This window comes from Carassius auratus, chromosome 7 (assembly GCF_003368295.1).
Source record: "Carassius auratus strain Wakin chromosome 7, ASM336829v1, whole genome shotgun sequence".
NCBI lineage: Eukaryota > Metazoa > Chordata > Actinopteri > Cypriniformes > Cyprinidae > Carassius > Carassius auratus.
Genome location: NC_039249.1, coordinates 652,257 through 670,073, shown reverse-complemented (window position 1 = coordinate 670,073; position 17,817 = coordinate 652,257). Strand labels below are relative to the sequence as shown.

The 17,817-nt window shown below is 36.4% G+C and overlaps 1 protein-coding gene across 1 annotated transcript; it reads right to left on the bottom strand.

Annotated features, from left to right (window-relative positions):
• Positions 1 to 6,043: 6,043 nt before the first annotated feature.
• On the bottom strand, positions 6,044 to 16,379 carry LOC113105264 (putative C-type lectin domain family 20 member A). Its single transcript, XM_026266319.1, has 4 exons — positions 15,795 to 16,379; positions 10,958 to 11,302; positions 8,134 to 8,222; positions 6,044 to 6,990 (listed from the first exon to the last, which is right to left on the bottom strand). The coding sequence occupies exons 1-4, from the start codon at positions 16,102 to 16,104 to the stop codon at positions 6,865 to 6,867; spliced, it is 870 nt and encodes a 289-aa protein (XP_026122104.1). The 5' UTR covers positions 16,105 to 16,379; the 3' UTR covers positions 6,044 to 6,864.
• Between the last annotated feature and the right edge of the window lie 1,438 nt (positions 16,380 to 17,817).

Genomic DNA, 17,817 nt, shown 5'->3' with positions numbered 1-17,817 from the left:
CACTCACACACCGGCCATCTGGACCAGACGTCCCTCGTGAAGAGACCATCTGCCTTCCCATCATGCTTCTGAAACATTCCAACACACACACACACATTGTGTCTGCATTCATCTCTATAGCGCATCTCTCTCACTGAACTAAAATCATTAAAGCTTATTAAACATCAAATATCATCTTACCTTCAGTGCTAAAGGTTCACTGTCACTCCATCACCGGACAATCACATCCCGTCCATCTCTCTGTGGCTCTGAACCTAAACCTAGTGCACTGTCTGCATAGGCAGTATTTTAAGGTATCATGGTGCTGATAGAAGAGCTGTTGCCAAAAACTGGGTGGCAAAAATGGAGTTTCGCTGTGGATTTAGAGTGAGATGGAGGAAATGCCAAACTGTTCCTCCTTTTTAAACATTTTAAAATTAAAAAAAAAATTGATATCTGTAAGTTAAGTATTTAACTCTACAGGGTTCCTGCTAGAGAACTTTAAATTATCAAGGAACAGTGGAGATGTGCAGGCTTTCAGGTTTTTTATCTTACAGCATCGCAACAGGGTTTGGATCAGAGCTGTTCTTGCCAAAGTTGCCCATCATTCAAACTGATTTGAAATACAGCGATCTTTCTACTCTTTAAATCAGTTACTTTATTTCTTTATCTTTAAACAACCAGAAGACAATGAGCATTTTATTTTCATTAAGTCAAGTCAAGTCACCTTTATTTATATAGCGCTTTAAACAAAATACATTGCGTCAAAGCAACTGAACAACATTCATTAGGAAAACAGTGTCAATAATGCAAAATGATAGTTAAAGGCAGTTCATCATTGAATTCGGTGATGTCATCTCTGTTCAGTTTAAATAGTGTCTGTGCATTTTTTTGCAATAAAGTCAACGATGCTGTTGAGGGATGATTGTGTTGAATGCTGAACTGAAGTCTATGAACAGGAGGAAGTTTGAGGCGTACTGCCACTGGACTAATAATCTTGGTGACAGTAAACGGGCCGATAAATTTGGGAGCAAGCTTCTTACAGACGGAACGGAGAGGAATATCTTTAGATGAAAGCCACACTTTTTGACCAATGACGTAGATGGGTGGCGATCGGCCTGGGCCTTGGTGTGTGCCCCCACCAGGAGGATGGCTTCTCTAGACCTCCTCCAGGTGCAGTGGCACCTCTGGACAAAGGCGTGAGCAGAGGGGACCGCGACTTTGGATTCCATACTCTGAAAGATAGGTGGCTGGTAACTTATGCTACACTCAAACGGAGATAGGCCCGTGGATGACACTGGTAAAGAACTGAGTGCGTACTCCACCCATGAGAGTTGCTGACTCCAAGAGGACGGGTTTTGAGACACCAAACACCGCAATATCCGTTCCAAATCTTGGTTGACCCTCTCCGTCTGACCATTACTCTGGGGATGAAACCCAGAAGAAAGACTAACAGTCGCCCCTAACAAACGAAAAAATTCTTTCCAAAATTTGGAAACAAACTGAGGCCCCCTGTCAGAGACCACATCTACCATGAATACGAAAGACGACAGCAACCGCTGTTTCTCTGGCTGAGGGTAATTTGGGCAGAGGAACAAAATGAGTTGCCTTCGAGAACCGGTCCACCACGGTCAAAACTACCGTGTTACCTTGCAATGGCGGGAGTCCCAAAACAAAATCTAGCAAAATGTGGGACCAGGGTCTCGAACGAACTGACAGCGGCTGAAGGAGTCCAGCAGGGGGTCGATTGGAAACCTTAGAAGTGGCACAGACAGAGCAAGCCAAAACAAAAGGACGTATATCCCGGGCCATAGAGTGCCACCAGAACCGCTATTTGACAAGAAATACTGTACGATTTACCCCTGGATGACAAGCTACTTTGGAACAATGGCCCCAACGGATGACCTCGGACCGTAATTCTTCTGGCACAAATAAACTACTCGGTGGGCATCCAGGCAGAGGCGTTACCCCTTTTAAAGCCTTACGGACCTTCGACTCGATCTCCCAAGTCATACCAAATACCACGATGTCATGTGGCACTATAGACTCAGGAGACAACGGGCATTCAGATTTATCAAAAATAAACGACTGAAAAATAAGGCCCACCAAGCTTGCCTAGAATTGAACCTTTTAGCATAACTGATGTATTCAAGGTTCTTATGGTCAGTCCAGACTATAAAAGGTTCCTCCAAATCCTCCAACCAATGGCGCCATTCTTCCAAAGCGAGCTTAACCGCCAGCAACTCTCTATTACCAATGTCATAATTACATTCGGCAGGAGAAAAACGGTGAGAATAATATGCGCAAGGGTGAACCTTACCATCCGTGGAAGAATGCTGGGAAAGAACCGCACCAGCCCCCACCTCTGATGCATCGACCTCCACCACGAACTGACGGAAGGGGTCAGGGGCCACCAGAATGGGAGCTGAAACAAAGCAACTCTTTAATTTGCAAAACGCAGCTTCCGCCACACTAAACCACCTGAACGTCATCTTGGCGGAGGTCAAGGCAGACAAAGGGGCGACGAGCTGGCTGTAATTGCGAATAACAAGCTGGTAAAAATTGGCAAAGCCCAGTAACCTCTGCAGGGCCTTGCGGGAATCCGGGGTTGGCCAATCTACCCCAGCCTGAACTTTGTTAGGATCCATGCGTAATCCCTCGGATGTTATAATGTACCCTACAAAAGAAACAGATTGTGCATGAAAAATGCATTTCTCCGCCTTGACAAAAAGCCCATTCTCTAGCAGCCTCTGAAGCACTACCCTGACGTGCTGAACATGTTCCTAAAGAGAATGAGAAAATATCAAAATGTCATCCAGGTAGATATATATGAAATGATCAACCATGTCTCTCAGCACATCATTGACTAGTGTTTGGAAGACCGCGGGAGCATTAGAGAGCCCAAACGGCATAACTAGATACTCAAAATTCCCCCTGGAGGTATTAAAAGCGGTCTTCCATTCATCCTTTCTTATGTGAACCAAATGATAGGCATTGCGAAGATCCAATTTTGTGAAAAAGGAAACACCCTGATGACTCATGAAGGCTGAAGGCATCAACGGCAAAGGGTAGGTATTCTTTACCGTGATACTATTCAACCCTCGATAGTCGATACAAGGACACAGGGAACCATCTTTCTTTTCCAAAAAAAAAAAAAAAATCCCGCAACTGCAGGAGAAGAAGGATGGATGATCTTGGCTGCAAGATAATCAGAAATATATTTCTCCATGGCCTCCCTCTCCGGTACGGAAATAACCTGCCTTTAGGCGGAGAAGTACCTGACAATAAATCTATTGCACAATCATAAGGACGATGCGGAGGAAGAGAAGCAGCCCGGGACTTACTGAACACTCCCTTCAGGTCAAGATACTCTGCGGGCACATTTAACAGATCCACATGTTCATCCTGCAACACAGAACAAGACACAGAAGAGGAAGCAGACAACAAACATGATGCATGACATTATTCACTCCAGGATGAGACTGTGCTTATTTGCCAGTTTATATTGGGGTTGTGTAACACTAGCCAGGGGTGACCCAAAACCACAGGAGCCAAAGGGGAATCAGTCAAATAAAAAGAAAGGGTCTCAGTGTGGTTGCCCGAAGTGATAAGACTCACCGACTCAGTGGCATGAGTGATGGGTGGAAGCGACTGACCACAGAGGGCACTGACTGAGATAGGTGGACTAAGTGGAACTGCATGAATACCCATCTTAGACGCTGTGCCACAATCCAAAAAATTACCTTCTGCGCCAGAATCCACCAGTGCTTTACAATAGAAAATGTCCCAGCCCCTCCGTATTTGAACCGAGAGCACCGAGAGTTACTGTGGAGCCAAATTTGATTGAAATTTTCTCTTAAAGTAAGAGAGGATTGGGGCTCCCAAGTAAGAGCTCTAATGTCATCATGACATAACTCATGGCTGGTTTACTTAGACAAGTTCAAGCAGCAAAAGATCAGATAAAGCTCACTCTGGAGGCCTCATCAGACCTTGGCTGGGAAAACTGGATTTTTAAGCAATGTTCCTCCAAAAAGTAGTAAATTGTGCTCTGATTTTTCAACTACCTATCATTTAAAGACTATATAATAAAGTCTATATTATCCTGCAGTCTGAAGTCAGTTCTTCATGGATAAAGTCCCACTCTCATTGGGAACATTTTACTTCAAAATGCATCAGATTGTGTATGTAAAATGGGTTGTTAACAGAATTTTAACATTGATTTGAATTGCATTATTGACAGCTTAGTGCTTTTATTTATTAATACTAATAATAATTTAATATCATATCTATAGATCATAACAGTACATTAGATAGATTAATTAGGAATACACATTTTAATTAATAAACATATTCCCATGAACAAAATTATGCAGTCAAATTACATAGTTAATAAATATAATCTATATAGATAATATATAGTTAAATTAAATGAATCTGTATATTATCCTGCAATCTATAGAGAAATATAGTATACTGAACGCAGCATTTGTTGTCTGTTTCACATTGTGAGATTTTTTTACCTTAAAAAAAAATATTTCATAATGCATTGTTACTTCAAATAAACGTTAACTAAAATAAAATGTAATAAAATATCAATATACAACTCTTTTTTTGTGCTAACTGCCAAAAAAGCTTTTTTTTATTTTCATTTAATTTAACACAAAGTACTAAAACTGATATACCAAATAATCTACAACTAACAAATAAATAATGAATACTATAAAGACATGTTTAACAAAAAATAATAAAAATGACAAACACACAACAGAATTACTATAGTGCATTAGATGCTTTATTACAACCATAACCACAAATCATAGTACAGTGTAAATATTGTTTTAGTAATGTATATAGTTATATAATATAGAGTTATATTTATATAATACGTTTTTCTAATTATTCACATATAATTATAACAAAACCAGAAAGCACCAATTCCAGCGTTATTTTTTTCCTTTCAGGTTAATTTGTTGTTTTCTGTCTGTAATGTGAATGTCTGTAAGGCGTCATACAGGTGTGATGAACACCAGTGTTTGTGTACAGCTACGAGTATCAGTCTTATCAGTATCTCTTCTGCTCTTATCTTCACTTATTTTACTCTTGTTCATCTAACCCCCCCCCCCCAACATTTTTTTTTTTTCCTGCGCCTGGTCCTATCTAATTTATAAATGCTCATTTATTTATTGACAGTACAATCAGATAACTGATTTTAAACAGAGTACATTTTCTGTAAAAATAACAAGCTTGTACTAATAGTGGAATGTTTATTTGTAAGCTGGAGTGAGCTCTTGAAGCTCCGCCCTCTTGGGAGCACCAGCTCATTTGCATTTAAAGGGACAAACACAAAAACAGCGCGTTTTGGCTCATACCCTAAACGTGGCAATTTTAACAATTTATAAAAGTTATCTGTGGGGTATGTTGATTTAAATCTTCACATACACACTCAGGGGACATCAAACGGTACCTACCAAATGATCATTTTTGTGTACCATTATTAGAGCTTAGATTCTCTGCCCGAGCCCGAGCTTGGGCCGGGCCGGCCGGGTCGGGCCAGGCCGATATTTCCCGCCACCGTCCTCGGGCCGGGTCGGGCCCTTGATAAAGCACGTCACGTGTCATGCGCAGTGTCTCGTCCACTCTCAGTCTCGCTTGCGTGATGCATCACACCTGCTGTGCGCGCTGTAGCCTACTATTCAGTAGATTAAGTGCAACATTGAGCTTGAAGAAGCAAAGAAAAAAAAAAAAAAAAACAGGAGAATTAACTTTGAGCAAGTTTGGAGGAAAATCGGAGGTATGGAAGCATTTTAAACTAGTTGTGGGGAGTGACAACATATGTGTTGGCTTTGTCTCATGCATTAAATGCGGCACGCATATATATATATATATATATATATATATATATATATATATATACAGCTCCCCCGTAGCACAGCAACACCTGCGGTAAAAATAAAAAATAAAATCTGGCGCCGCCCCTGGTTATAACGGCCCATATATTAAAAATGGTCGGGTTTAAATTGGGCTCGGGCTCATAATTACAGTGAACGTGTCGGGCCGGGCCGGGCTCGGGTAGGGTCGGGCTTGATTTGTTGGGCCCGATCTAAGCTCTAACCATTATAACCCTTCTGTAATACATTCAACTGGACTGGAATCGGTTTTGAAACCGACTCATTTATATAGTACATTTATTCCACAAAGTTTAATAGGCTGGTTCCTTTAGGATCATGGTTTTGTGATATGCATTTGGGAAAACATTTTTAATCGTCCAAAAGGCCTTTATCTACTCTAAAAGGCAATGTAGCAGTAAAATTTCAATGCTAAAACATTTTCCTAGGGATGCACAATATTATTATTATTATTGAGGTTATCGGAATCGGGCCAAAAATGGCTTAAAATGCAAACATCAGCATTTGAAGGAATTATACTTATATATCTTGCCATGTATTCTTTACATGAATAAATTAAATATTTTATACAGATTTGCTAATATGTAATATTTCTTCTTATGAATTATAAAAAATTATATACAATGTACAAATTTTATTAGTTTTAATGTTTGTTAAGTTTTTGCTCAAAAATAACCAAAATTTATTTGTTTATTATTTCCACACAGGAGAGACTTAGTGTTGTTTGAAAACAATGGGAAACACATCAGTATCAACATCGGCTACTGGCCAAAATGATTTGAAAAATATCGGCATATGGGATATTGGCAAAAATCAAATATTGTGCATCCCTAAATACTACCATTTGTTAGTTCATATTTAGGCATACATATGTCAACTATGAATAAATGCAGAATGAATATATGTAAATATTTTTGAGAAATTACAATAATTTTTTAATCTAACTGTAATATTCAGATATCTGTAACTAATGATTAATTTAAGGAAAAGAAGGACAAACAAGAGTAGTGTTTGCTTCACTACGTTTCCGTACAGTCCAGACTTTCCCGTTGGGTTGTGTCCTCCATGTCATAGTGATGTCCTCATCGCTCAGCGTCTGCTTTAACTAAACACAGAACAGACTTCCATTACTCTGTGAATCAGTCTCACGTGAACTAATTTGAAGCCTTTTTCAGCTCAGAATTAACACCTCTTACTTATAAATCTTACAAAAAGAGCAGAAATGGCCAAAACTACAAACACAAAGCAGTGTGTTTTGTCTGTACAAGAAGACTGACAATGGTTGTACAATGGTGTATGGTTCAATAACGAGACCTATATTTTCGTCAGATTGCATTTTCTGTCAATTAAAAATTGGTTTAAATGCATAAAAAAGATGGTGTATATAAGAAGCACCTCTCCTACATATTAACCAATTTTAACTTTTTTTTTTTTTTGCTCTGTTATTCAAAGTGTCAAAACATCATGTGGAGCGACCGTCTGGCCATAACTGTTGTTTTGGAAACATCTTTGAAATTATTCTAAATCTATTCAGATTAATTTTCTTCACTTTTTGACATGATTTCCAAAGGGTTTTGTAAACCTGTATAAAATTGCAAAGAATTTTGAAGGTTGCACATAATTTTAGTTTATTTTGTGTTCTGCACTGCAGTGGATTTAGTGATTTTATTTGACAAATTCAAAAGAAAAAGTATCTATGGGCAGCAGTGGTTCATGTCTAGAACCGGAAAGTTGTTGGTTCAAACCCCAGCTCCACCTGACCAAGTGTCGAGGTGTCCTTGAACAAGACACCTAACCCCAGCTGCTCCCGACGAGCTGGAAGACGCCTTGCATGGCTGACACCACCGCCGTTGGTTAATGAGTGAGTGAATGGGTGAATGTGAGGCAACTTGTAAAGCACTTTGGATGGCCATGGGTCTGTTGAAAATGCTATATAAATGAAGCATTTTAATTATTTCCCTATTTCATTTCAACATCCTAAGTGTGACTTTTTTCACACTAACATAACAAATATCAATGCAATTTCATTTTTTTGTTGTAGAGCTAGCAAGTGTTGGAAGTGGTACAAAGTCTCATTCCACTTTGATAAAGGGAAAATTTTTATTTTATTTCATCAATTTTAATTTGGGGTCAAAAAGGTGATGAGCAGCTTGGAAGGGTTAAACTGACATGATATTTGCTGTTATATATATATATATACTGTATGTTCTACAATTAATTCTAGTCTGATGAGTATTATAAAGTTAACCTGGTTTAAGACGAGCGCCTTCAGTTTATCTTCATCCACGTTTTCAGCGGCTTTCACCTGCACTCGGATCATCTGCTTCTTCCTCTTGACTGTGGGAAAAAAAAACACATGTTGTATGTTTTACTATATGGGCAATTGCTTGCAAATGTCAACCTCATCATGAAAAAATCTATTTTTTACCAAAAGACCAAAACCCTATTTAAGTTATGCTTTTAAGTCTGTATTTCACCGTATTAACATGCTTTAGTAGAAATTCAAAGGAAATCACTATGTTTATCCACCACATATGAGGGGTGCACCAAGAGTAAAATGTAATTTTAATCCAACTATATTTAATGTTTTCAAATGAGAGATCAAAGGCTGCCCTTTTTTATTCAAAAGTATGCATTTTTTAGAAAGATGAAAAATAAAAACTCAGTTTGCCTAACAGCGAGCTAGATTAATGACATCAGGGCGCTTCAGAGTTGTCATGTCCATAACATTTTTAAAGACTACGTTTATATCATATAGTAATTACTAATGCAATTAACTTGAAACTTTCTGTACAAAGCCAATTTATGTCCAATCTAATTCTGATTAACAGATCATCTCCATTCTTTGCTCTTATTAAACATAAAAATGTGCTATAGACGTGACCTTAACAGACGCTTCATATCTTATGCATCACACACGTTTTGGCAAAAGAAATTAATATGAAGTTGTCTAGGAAAAATATTCTATTTTATATACATATTTTATATTTAATAATCTATGCTTTCTCAGTCAGTGTTGCCTGTAAAGATGAAGTTGCTGAACGCTGACACTAGACGTGCCTTTAATAGAGGAATGCACATTTTCATACATAATTACAATTTTAATTAAAAACAAAAAAATATTGGTTTGTTTAAAAGTAGATATTTACTTCTTTCTATAGATTTCTTTCTTTTGTCTGTGAGGCATGTAACTGGTTTATTGTCATGGAGATCACAGAGATTAGAAGTCAAAAAGCACCTCTTTATGTTCTTTATTTTACAAAAACACAGCGTTTTGGCGTTATTGTGAGTGTACATAAATAAAAGCAATCTTTTTTTATTATTATTTTGCAAAAGTTGTAGCCTATTAGTTTGCTCTTATCTGTATTACCAAAAATGAAAGTATTTGAAGTTCTTTCTGCTGGAAAAAAAGGGATTGCGTGGGCACCTAAATGTCATGCAGTAAGCGGGTTAACACCCCCAAACTTCCCATAAACACTTAATATGCGCATATATAGTGCATATTCATCTAACTTATCTTCAGAGTGAACCACCATATGTCAGCCCTACTCCTCTCCATATGTGAGAGATGTCTGTCCTGTCTCCTAGCCATACCTGCTATATCTGAGAAGTAGCTGGCGATGCTCAAAACAGCAGTTTGACACATTTGGCCATCAGAAACGGGTCTTAATTGTCTCTTGAATGGAAAAGGTACTTTTAATATAATGTCCATGAGTATCTTATGTAATATTTTCATAAGATTTTACAATATCTGCAATTTTTTAGGTGCTAATAGACGGTTATGGTTACGGTTACACTCATGTTAATTTGTTATCTGATTTTTCACGGTTAAACTGAATGTAATGTTAGTTTCCTAAAGGAAACAGCGTTATGTAATAAAGACTGGCATAATTGTTTTGAGGCTGTTGAAGTGGTAATTGTTAAAAGTAATGTTTTGCATGGAATATTTTAGATTTGTTGAACTTGTGTCTTCATTGTGCCCACAATTTCTTAAAGGAAAAGTACAAACAAAAAATAATTTACTTATCCTCATGTCATTCCAAAGCTATAAGACTTTTGTCTTTACAAAACAAATTAATATTTTTAATTTTCTCATATATTGTTTTGTTAATCCATTGAGAGTCTAGATAATTGGTATTTTCAAGCCTCATTAATACAGAGTTATTGCAGAAGTAATCCATTCAGATATTTATATATGAATATGTCTTAAATTGTATGATAACAAACATGTCTGTTCGAAAGAAAATATTGGTCTCCCAGATTAGCCATCGAGGACAAAAATTAAGAGAAAATTAAATATAATTATTTGTGTTCCAAAAATGTGCAGAGTTTGTATTGGGTCTGGAATAAATGGGAAAAGTAAATTATGACCATTTTAATTTTTTTGTTGAACTTACCCTTAGAAGAGCAAACCTCCACATGAACATTTGTTAGGAATGTGAATGTCATGTCTGTTTTAATGTTTCAGTAAACAAGTAGCTTTCTGAAAGCAATATATTTATTCTTATTTTAGTTTTGACATGTTTTATTAAAGATGCGCACACTTTATTTGACTAATTTTGGTCTGTTGAACAAAAACACCCGCCTGCTCCCATTCTAACACTTGAATAGCAATGATAATTTAAAATATAACTCCGATCGGATTTTCTGAAAGAATAAAGTCATATACACCTAGGTTTCTTTGAGGGTGAGTAAAACGGGGGAATTTCTATTTTGGGTGAACTAATCTTTTAATTAATTACTTTAATTAAAAACTGATTAGGTTTGGGTCAATTTGGAAGACTGTGAAAAATGTAAAATTTCAGTACTCTTCACCAAACCCACAATACAAAAGTATCATATAAAACCCACTTGACCTTCAGAATATTATTTGTGACATAATTATTTTGTCTTGTGTGTAAAATCTCTAAATAGAAAACAAAATGTTAAAATGTATAGTTTTTTTTTCCCACCAAACATACTCTGTAAAAGTCTAAAGTAGATCATTTGAATCAAAGTCACATTTTCCTATTCAGAGTTTGTCAACAAATAACAAACAAATGATTGTACAAAATAGTTCAGGATAGACTTACCAGTGTTACAGCAGAAGTAATAAACTAAGGAGCAACTCCAGCTCTCAAGTGAACCAGAATTAATATATGCACCAACGCAGTCAAAGGTCCGTTGTCCAAATTTCTGAGTGGTGAGTTGGGTTGAGGAAGTGAAGTTTGTCTGATCTGACCACTTCCAACTATCTCTGTACAATCCAATCCAGACAAAAGCCTGCAAACTAGATTGCAGCGTGTTTATCTTATCATTGTCTTCTGGACTCCTAATGGTAGCCAGATCTGTATAATGATGTCTGCAGTACTCCTGAGCATCAATCCACGTCTTTGAAGTCTTGCTCAAAACCATTTTCTCTGTTGCATTTGCACTTCCTGTGAAAAATCAAAAACAGTTAAGACATTAAAGCCAAATTCATTTTCTCTACCAAATGTGAGCCTATAGGGATGTCATGAGAATGAAGTTGTTATAAACATTTTAAAATCCTATACTACTATTTGTCAAGCGCTTTCCGTGAGTGCAATTTGGAGTGAAACACGGACTAATGCATTGAATTCATTCATTCATAACCACTCATACCCCACCCAATATAAAATGAGTTTAAAGGGAAAGTTCACCCAAAGCTATTTTTTAATTTACTCTTAAGTACTATTAAGACTTTTCAATTTGCACTGTAAAAACTTTTTTTGAAGTTGTAAACAAAATATTATTAGGTTAAATTTTGCACGAAAACACCATTTAAGTTTTTCTTCTTCAAAATTGCTAATGCCATGTAATTAGGCCTATTTGTGAAATTTCCTAGCAATTTCTGAATTAATTTATTTTTTTTTTTTCAAAGTTAATCCTTCAACATTTTTTTCCATGTACGAACCAGGGATGGGCATTTTTGGCAGCTTCTCATTTCGATCATCGATATGTTTCAAAAACGAGAACTCGAGTACTCGGTGCAGGACATGGGCTGTAATTGAGATAATGAAAATATCTGAAGAACTGAAGACTGAAGACCAAAATTCCTTTCAGCATTTTCTGTATTAGAATCTAACCATTTTTGTGAACTGAATCATTGAGAACTTTATAATGTTATCATTACTGGCCAAAAGTTTAAAGATTTTTTTTGTTCAAAAATACAGCAAAAACAGTAACACTCTGAAATAGTGTTACTGTTTTTTGCTGTATTTTTGAACAATTAAATGCATGCATGGTGAGCAGAAACTTCAAAAAGTCAAAAAAAGGGGGGGAATCCAAAAAATCTTTTGTATTTGTAAAAAAACAAAAAAACAAAAAAAAAAAAATAGGTCTTTTCACATATAGTTTGTTTTAAACCAAACTCAGCCTAAGGGACCTCAGTCCTCTTATTCACAATATAGTGGACTCAAAAGAAAACCTGGTTATTTTCATGGTCCTCTTCCTCACTGAAGTGATCTCAGGCCATTTCTTCTTCACACCACTTCATATGAACTCAGACTCCAGATCATGAGACCGATCAAGACGTTTGTAGAGCTTTAACAACACATTTAGTCAATTTTGAAATTAAAAGGGAACATTATAAATAAAGTTAATTCAACTTCCTTATTTCCTCAGCTTAGAAAGTTTAAATTGTTTCTTTGCTTTTAACTTTATATTGCTACTATATTATTTCGCTGCTTTTACTGATGCACACACACACACACACACACACGTCACTCGCAGAGCCAACCCTCTACATTGCAAGTAAATCAATCACACTTGCGAATAAATCACTAAAAATGACTCTGGGCTACTACATGACGTCTAATATTAGCCAATAGCTAATAAATTGTCTGATTTTACTCGCCGGTGTGTGAGTTGGAGGCTCACTATAAGTTAAGCCCAGATTTATTTTCACAGAGCGCTTCAGAGTTTCTCTCTCGCGCTGTGATCTGTGCTGTTTTTCAGTTCATCTCATGCACAGAGCATCTGTATTTGACATACCGTGAACTCTAGTGTGAAGCGCACGACTCACCGCATTGTCTCACACACATGCAGAGAGAAAGCAAGAGAGGCTTACATGCAGAATTGACACGTTACATGAAAAACAATATCCTTTGTTGAATTTTTCTGTAGAGCGTAGTAGGCGGAAATATTATCGTCCCTGTTTTGATTTCAGCAAATCAGTTCGAGCGATTGCACACAACCTGATTAATATTCATGAATCCAGCAGCTTGTTAATCCATAGTGAGGTTTACTTTGTTCTTATTAGTGGAATTCGAAATATTATTATCTTAAGTATTATTGTTAGTTTTTACCCATTCTTTATAAAAAATTTTCAGAGAGAATATCCCTGAAATTTAAGATATGGAACAAAATTTGAGACAAAATTTTAAAATTGTGTCTCAAAAATTTACATTACATAGTTGTACCATTTGGCATGTTGAACCATTGGCCAGAGTTGACTTTGAAGTGGCGCTGCAGAGACTGATCGGTGTGTGAATCAAAGGCACAAGGAGTCGTCTGCTCTCTAAAGCTCTTGCGTTACTTTGATGTCATGCTTCAAGTTGATCAAGCCTAATGATTCAATGAACCATTCACAAAGATCCATTTACTTCACTCCTGAATGAATCAGCCATTTGAACGAATCAAATGAATGAATGAAATACTTGATGACTTATTCATTAAGACATTAACCATCACCTACTGGCAGTTTTAGTTTATTATTTAGAGTATCATATCATTAAAGGTGCCATATGCAAAAATTGAGGATAAAAATATCCATAACATGACCTACGCGCATCAAAAGAATGAGAAGAAATAAGGGTGATGATGTCATTAAAAAAATTTCAAGTCATAGTGCTGCAGAGATATCAACCTTAATTAGCATTAGCATTACTAGCCCCGGCCCGACAGGTGTCGTAATACCAGTTTCGGCCATGGGAGGCGATATGTGGGCAACATAACCACCAGCCAACCTGCAATACACGAATAACTCGCACGGCTTGTCGGCGTGCCTGAACCTGATGTCAATCATGTGGAAAGCACAGCACAGTACTTCATGGATGACTGAAGCCCTTGGAAAGAGACCACCACCGTGCTCGGAATCACAAATCAAATCCGATAAGAAAAGGAGCCGAACCAGAGTAAACATCGGCACTGCTTTTAATCGCTGGAGACAATTGATGGACCTGAAAGAAATGAGGTTCGACTCCGAACTTGCAACATTTCTTTTGCATTGGTTGCAAGTTAGATGCTGTTAGTATTTCGCTAGAAGTTTGTTTTACATGTTTGTGTTTTTGTTTTCGGGAAGTTATAACATAGAAATGTATCAAAGGCTGTTCGATAAACGGGCTAATGTTAGCGATGGCTAACCGTAGCTGCATTTGATAATTAGCTAGCTATAACTTAACGTTACCCATTTTATTATATCATAACTAACCTGCTCTGTCTAGTCTGTTGGTCTCTGTGTCCTCTTTGCTTCGTGGTTTTTCTGTGCATGAAAAAATTAATGTGTGGCGTGAAAGCGTGTGAAAAGAGTCAATTGCGTGTGTCTCACGGTGAATGCTTGAGAGTTGGCACATTAGTTCCCAAGCAGAATAAAGGACAAGTTGATTATTGCTGTTTAGCCTTTGTATTAATCTATGATGTGTCCCTGTTTGCGTACAGGGACATAACAAATTAATTAAAAGTGATACGTGGACCAAGGTGTCTGAGATTGTTCATTTTAAGTAAAATATCCTAATATTTCGTCCACAACAATATTTAATGAGGTTAACTTATAACTCCCTGTGGTTAGTCTGCACGAGATAAACAAGCTTGTTTGCTTTGCGGCCGCTTTAAATACAAAATAAGCATTCGATCTACGTCAGAGCGTCTGAGCGCTCACAAATCTTTCTGCAGCATCGTGAGCAGAGCGGCAAGAGCGATTTTTGACGCTCTAGACGCCGGCGGTGTGAACGCACAGTTAGGCTTCGGCTGTGGCTGTAGTGTTGTTGTGAAGGTAGGGGCGGAGCATAGAGACTATGCCGTTTCTTGTTTGTTACTCTAGAGTAGACCAATTCACTTTATTGAGGCATACTGCCCCCATCTGGTATGAAATGTGGAGTATGACTTGATTTTTTTGCCAAACATTACAGATGGCACCTTTAAAGAAGTAGTTTCATATTTTCATAGTAATAATAATAAAATAAAAATAATAAAAATATTAAAGTTATAGTCTACCCAACCAAAAATTACAATTCTGTCCATTATGGTCCAAAAGAGTAGGCTATATGTAATCAATTTTATCAAACTAAATATTTCTTGCTCAACCTACTTTTTGTAATCTCCATTAGATACTTTGCACAACAATGACTTTAAATTATCTTTTCATCAGTGATGAACTGCCTTTAACTGTCATTTTGCATTATTGACACACTGTTTTCCTAATGAATGTTGTTCAGTTGCTTTGACGCAATGCATTTTGTTTAAAGCGCTATATAAATAAAGATGACTTGACTAATTTCTCCAAATTTTACGTGCGATTAATTAGATTAATTAATCACCACATCATGAAATTAGATAAAACAAATTAATCGTTTACCATCCCTAATTATAACGCTTGACTTACTGATGTTAAGAGTGTACTTTCAGATATTTGAAAAGTTGTCATAGCGATATGGGCAGTCACATACACGAGAGGTTAATCACGTGCGACGACATGCAGTTAGATTACTCTTTCCTCTTATCACCGGCATTTTGTTAAAGTGTCAAAATCTAATATTTATGTCAATTCTTTTCAAAATTGTGATTCCTCAAAAAAAAAAATAATAATAATAATAATCACGGCAAAACATTACATTCAAATTAATCGATTAATCCAGAAAAACACACCAAATTAATGAGTATCTATAAAGAGTGCATATACATGTTTCTCACCATCATAACAAATGAAATAATTTAAGTCGGTGCAGCCCTTATCTTGCCAGCCTCCGTTATAACTTTTTCCAGCACACTGCTCTTTTCCATAGTAGTTATCTGGCTGACCAGAAGCCCAGTTCTTGAACACCAGACTCTCCTCGTTATAGGACCAGCGCCAGCTGTTGATGTCATTGTGCAGTCCGATCCAGGTAAAGCCAGGAAAACTATCTGTATCTTCTCGCATACGCGTCCAGTCTTCATTACTCTGAATGGTGACCAGGTCAGTATGGTGTGTCCTGCAGTAATTCTGTGCATTTCTCCATGTCATTGACTCCTTGATTAGAATATACTCTTGTTGTATACTCAGTGTTAATGACAGCAGTCCTGCAAGAGAATACACTTGTTTTATTATATTTCCATCTTAATGTTTGTCCCAGTTATCACATTTTTATTCTGACACCTAGTGTTGTCTCTATAGTGTAATTTCTAACTTGGATACAATACTGTAAAACATTTTTTTATATTTGATATGACTTTCAAAGCCACTGGGAAAATGTGCAAAACTGGCCAAAATTAAAAAGGAAGCTTACTGTGTGAGGTTTAATTGTGAATAAAAGTTATGTTTTCAAAAGTACATTTATTCTTATGGTCTAACAAACATTGAAAGTATTTCCTTCCCCATTAAAGGGTAGATGAAATTCACAATAAATATCAGTATTTAATAATATTATATATATTTTTAAATATATTTTAATAATATTCATTACAGTTATATCACTTTAATCCACTGTAGTAAAATTACAAATTGTATAAGGATAATATTATAAGTATTGTATCACAATACAAGTAATTTGATTTCACAGTAGCGATATATATCACAATATAGTTAATTTCCCTTTAAATAAGGTCTTTATGGCATCAACATTTATTAGAGAAATTTCATAATTCTTGTCACCACTGTCAATATGACAAATTAACTTTAGTAGTCTAAATTAACATACTAGTCTAAATTAAAGAAAGAAAGAAAGAAAGAAAGAAAGAAAGAAAGAAAGAAAGAAAGAAAGAAAGAAAGAAAGAAAGAAAGAAAGAAACAAGGAACAAAGAAAGAAAGAAAATGACTCAAGAACAGTAAACAACCGGTGATTAAATAAAATTAGATTATTAGCAAACTCTTAAGATTAAGCAACAGCACAAATAAATTACAGTAGTTTTACATTGTATGAAGAAACCAAATGTATAAAAACAATGCATATTCTTCACTGTCAACTAAATATTAATTTCTTCTTAAAGTTACAAAAATGATTTAGTCAAAAGCAGAAATTTTCTCTTTTTTTGGATTAACATGCACACGCAGTGACAACCTTAAGAGCTGCCCAGATCCAATATACTGTTACACATGTGAGGGTTGCCACATAACACCACACCCTCACCCCGCCAAAAAATAAATAAAATAAAATAAAAACCATGCAATGTAAATACAAATGTTTTATCGTTTAAATAATTGTGTAAGTAGTAAAACACAAATGGGGCAAAAAATTAGTTTTAAGTTTAGAAACATTTTGAGTCCCACTTCCTTTGCCTCACAGTACTTTGGTCCAAAAGCCTGCTTTCCTCTTTTACATCACCTACACACACACACAAGTCAGAGAGAGAACAAAGTCAATAGTTGTGGAACTCCAGTAAGGTTGTCACTTAAGCATCAGATAACGTGATTATTTTTCTTCAATACAGATGATGCGATGCAAATGTATTTTTTGACAAGTCAACTCATTCTTAATAGTAACATTATCTGCTTGAAGGAAAGGTTTGACAGGTTTTCATAACAAAAACCAGCGAATTGCTACCCAAAACTAGCCCAAGCTATCTGTGTCCCCCTGTAAAAATCAAGTTCTGGAGGCTAAAATACATGGGGCTGCTTCAACCCGCAGACATGAAAAACAACACATGATGTTTAAGTAACAAGGTTTGGGAGGAGGGTGTCAGATACTAATCAACACCAGTGGACCACAATCAAGTAATCAATACCATAGTATAAATACTG

Bases quoted from the DNA above. Each gene is read 5' to 3' on its own strand.
- LOC113105264 (XM_026266319.1), bottom strand. From the start codon at position 16,104: ATGACATGGAGAAATGCACAGAATTACTGCAGGACACACCATACTGAC. The intron at 11,303-15,794 runs GTGAGAAACATG...GATTTTTCACAG, and splicing joins TTATTTCATTTGTTATGATG to GAAGTGCAAATGCAACAGAG. The intron at 6,991-8,133 runs GTTAACTTTATA...TTCTGTGTTTAG, and splicing joins AGGCGCTCGTCTTAAACCAG to TTAAAGCAGACGCTGAGCGA.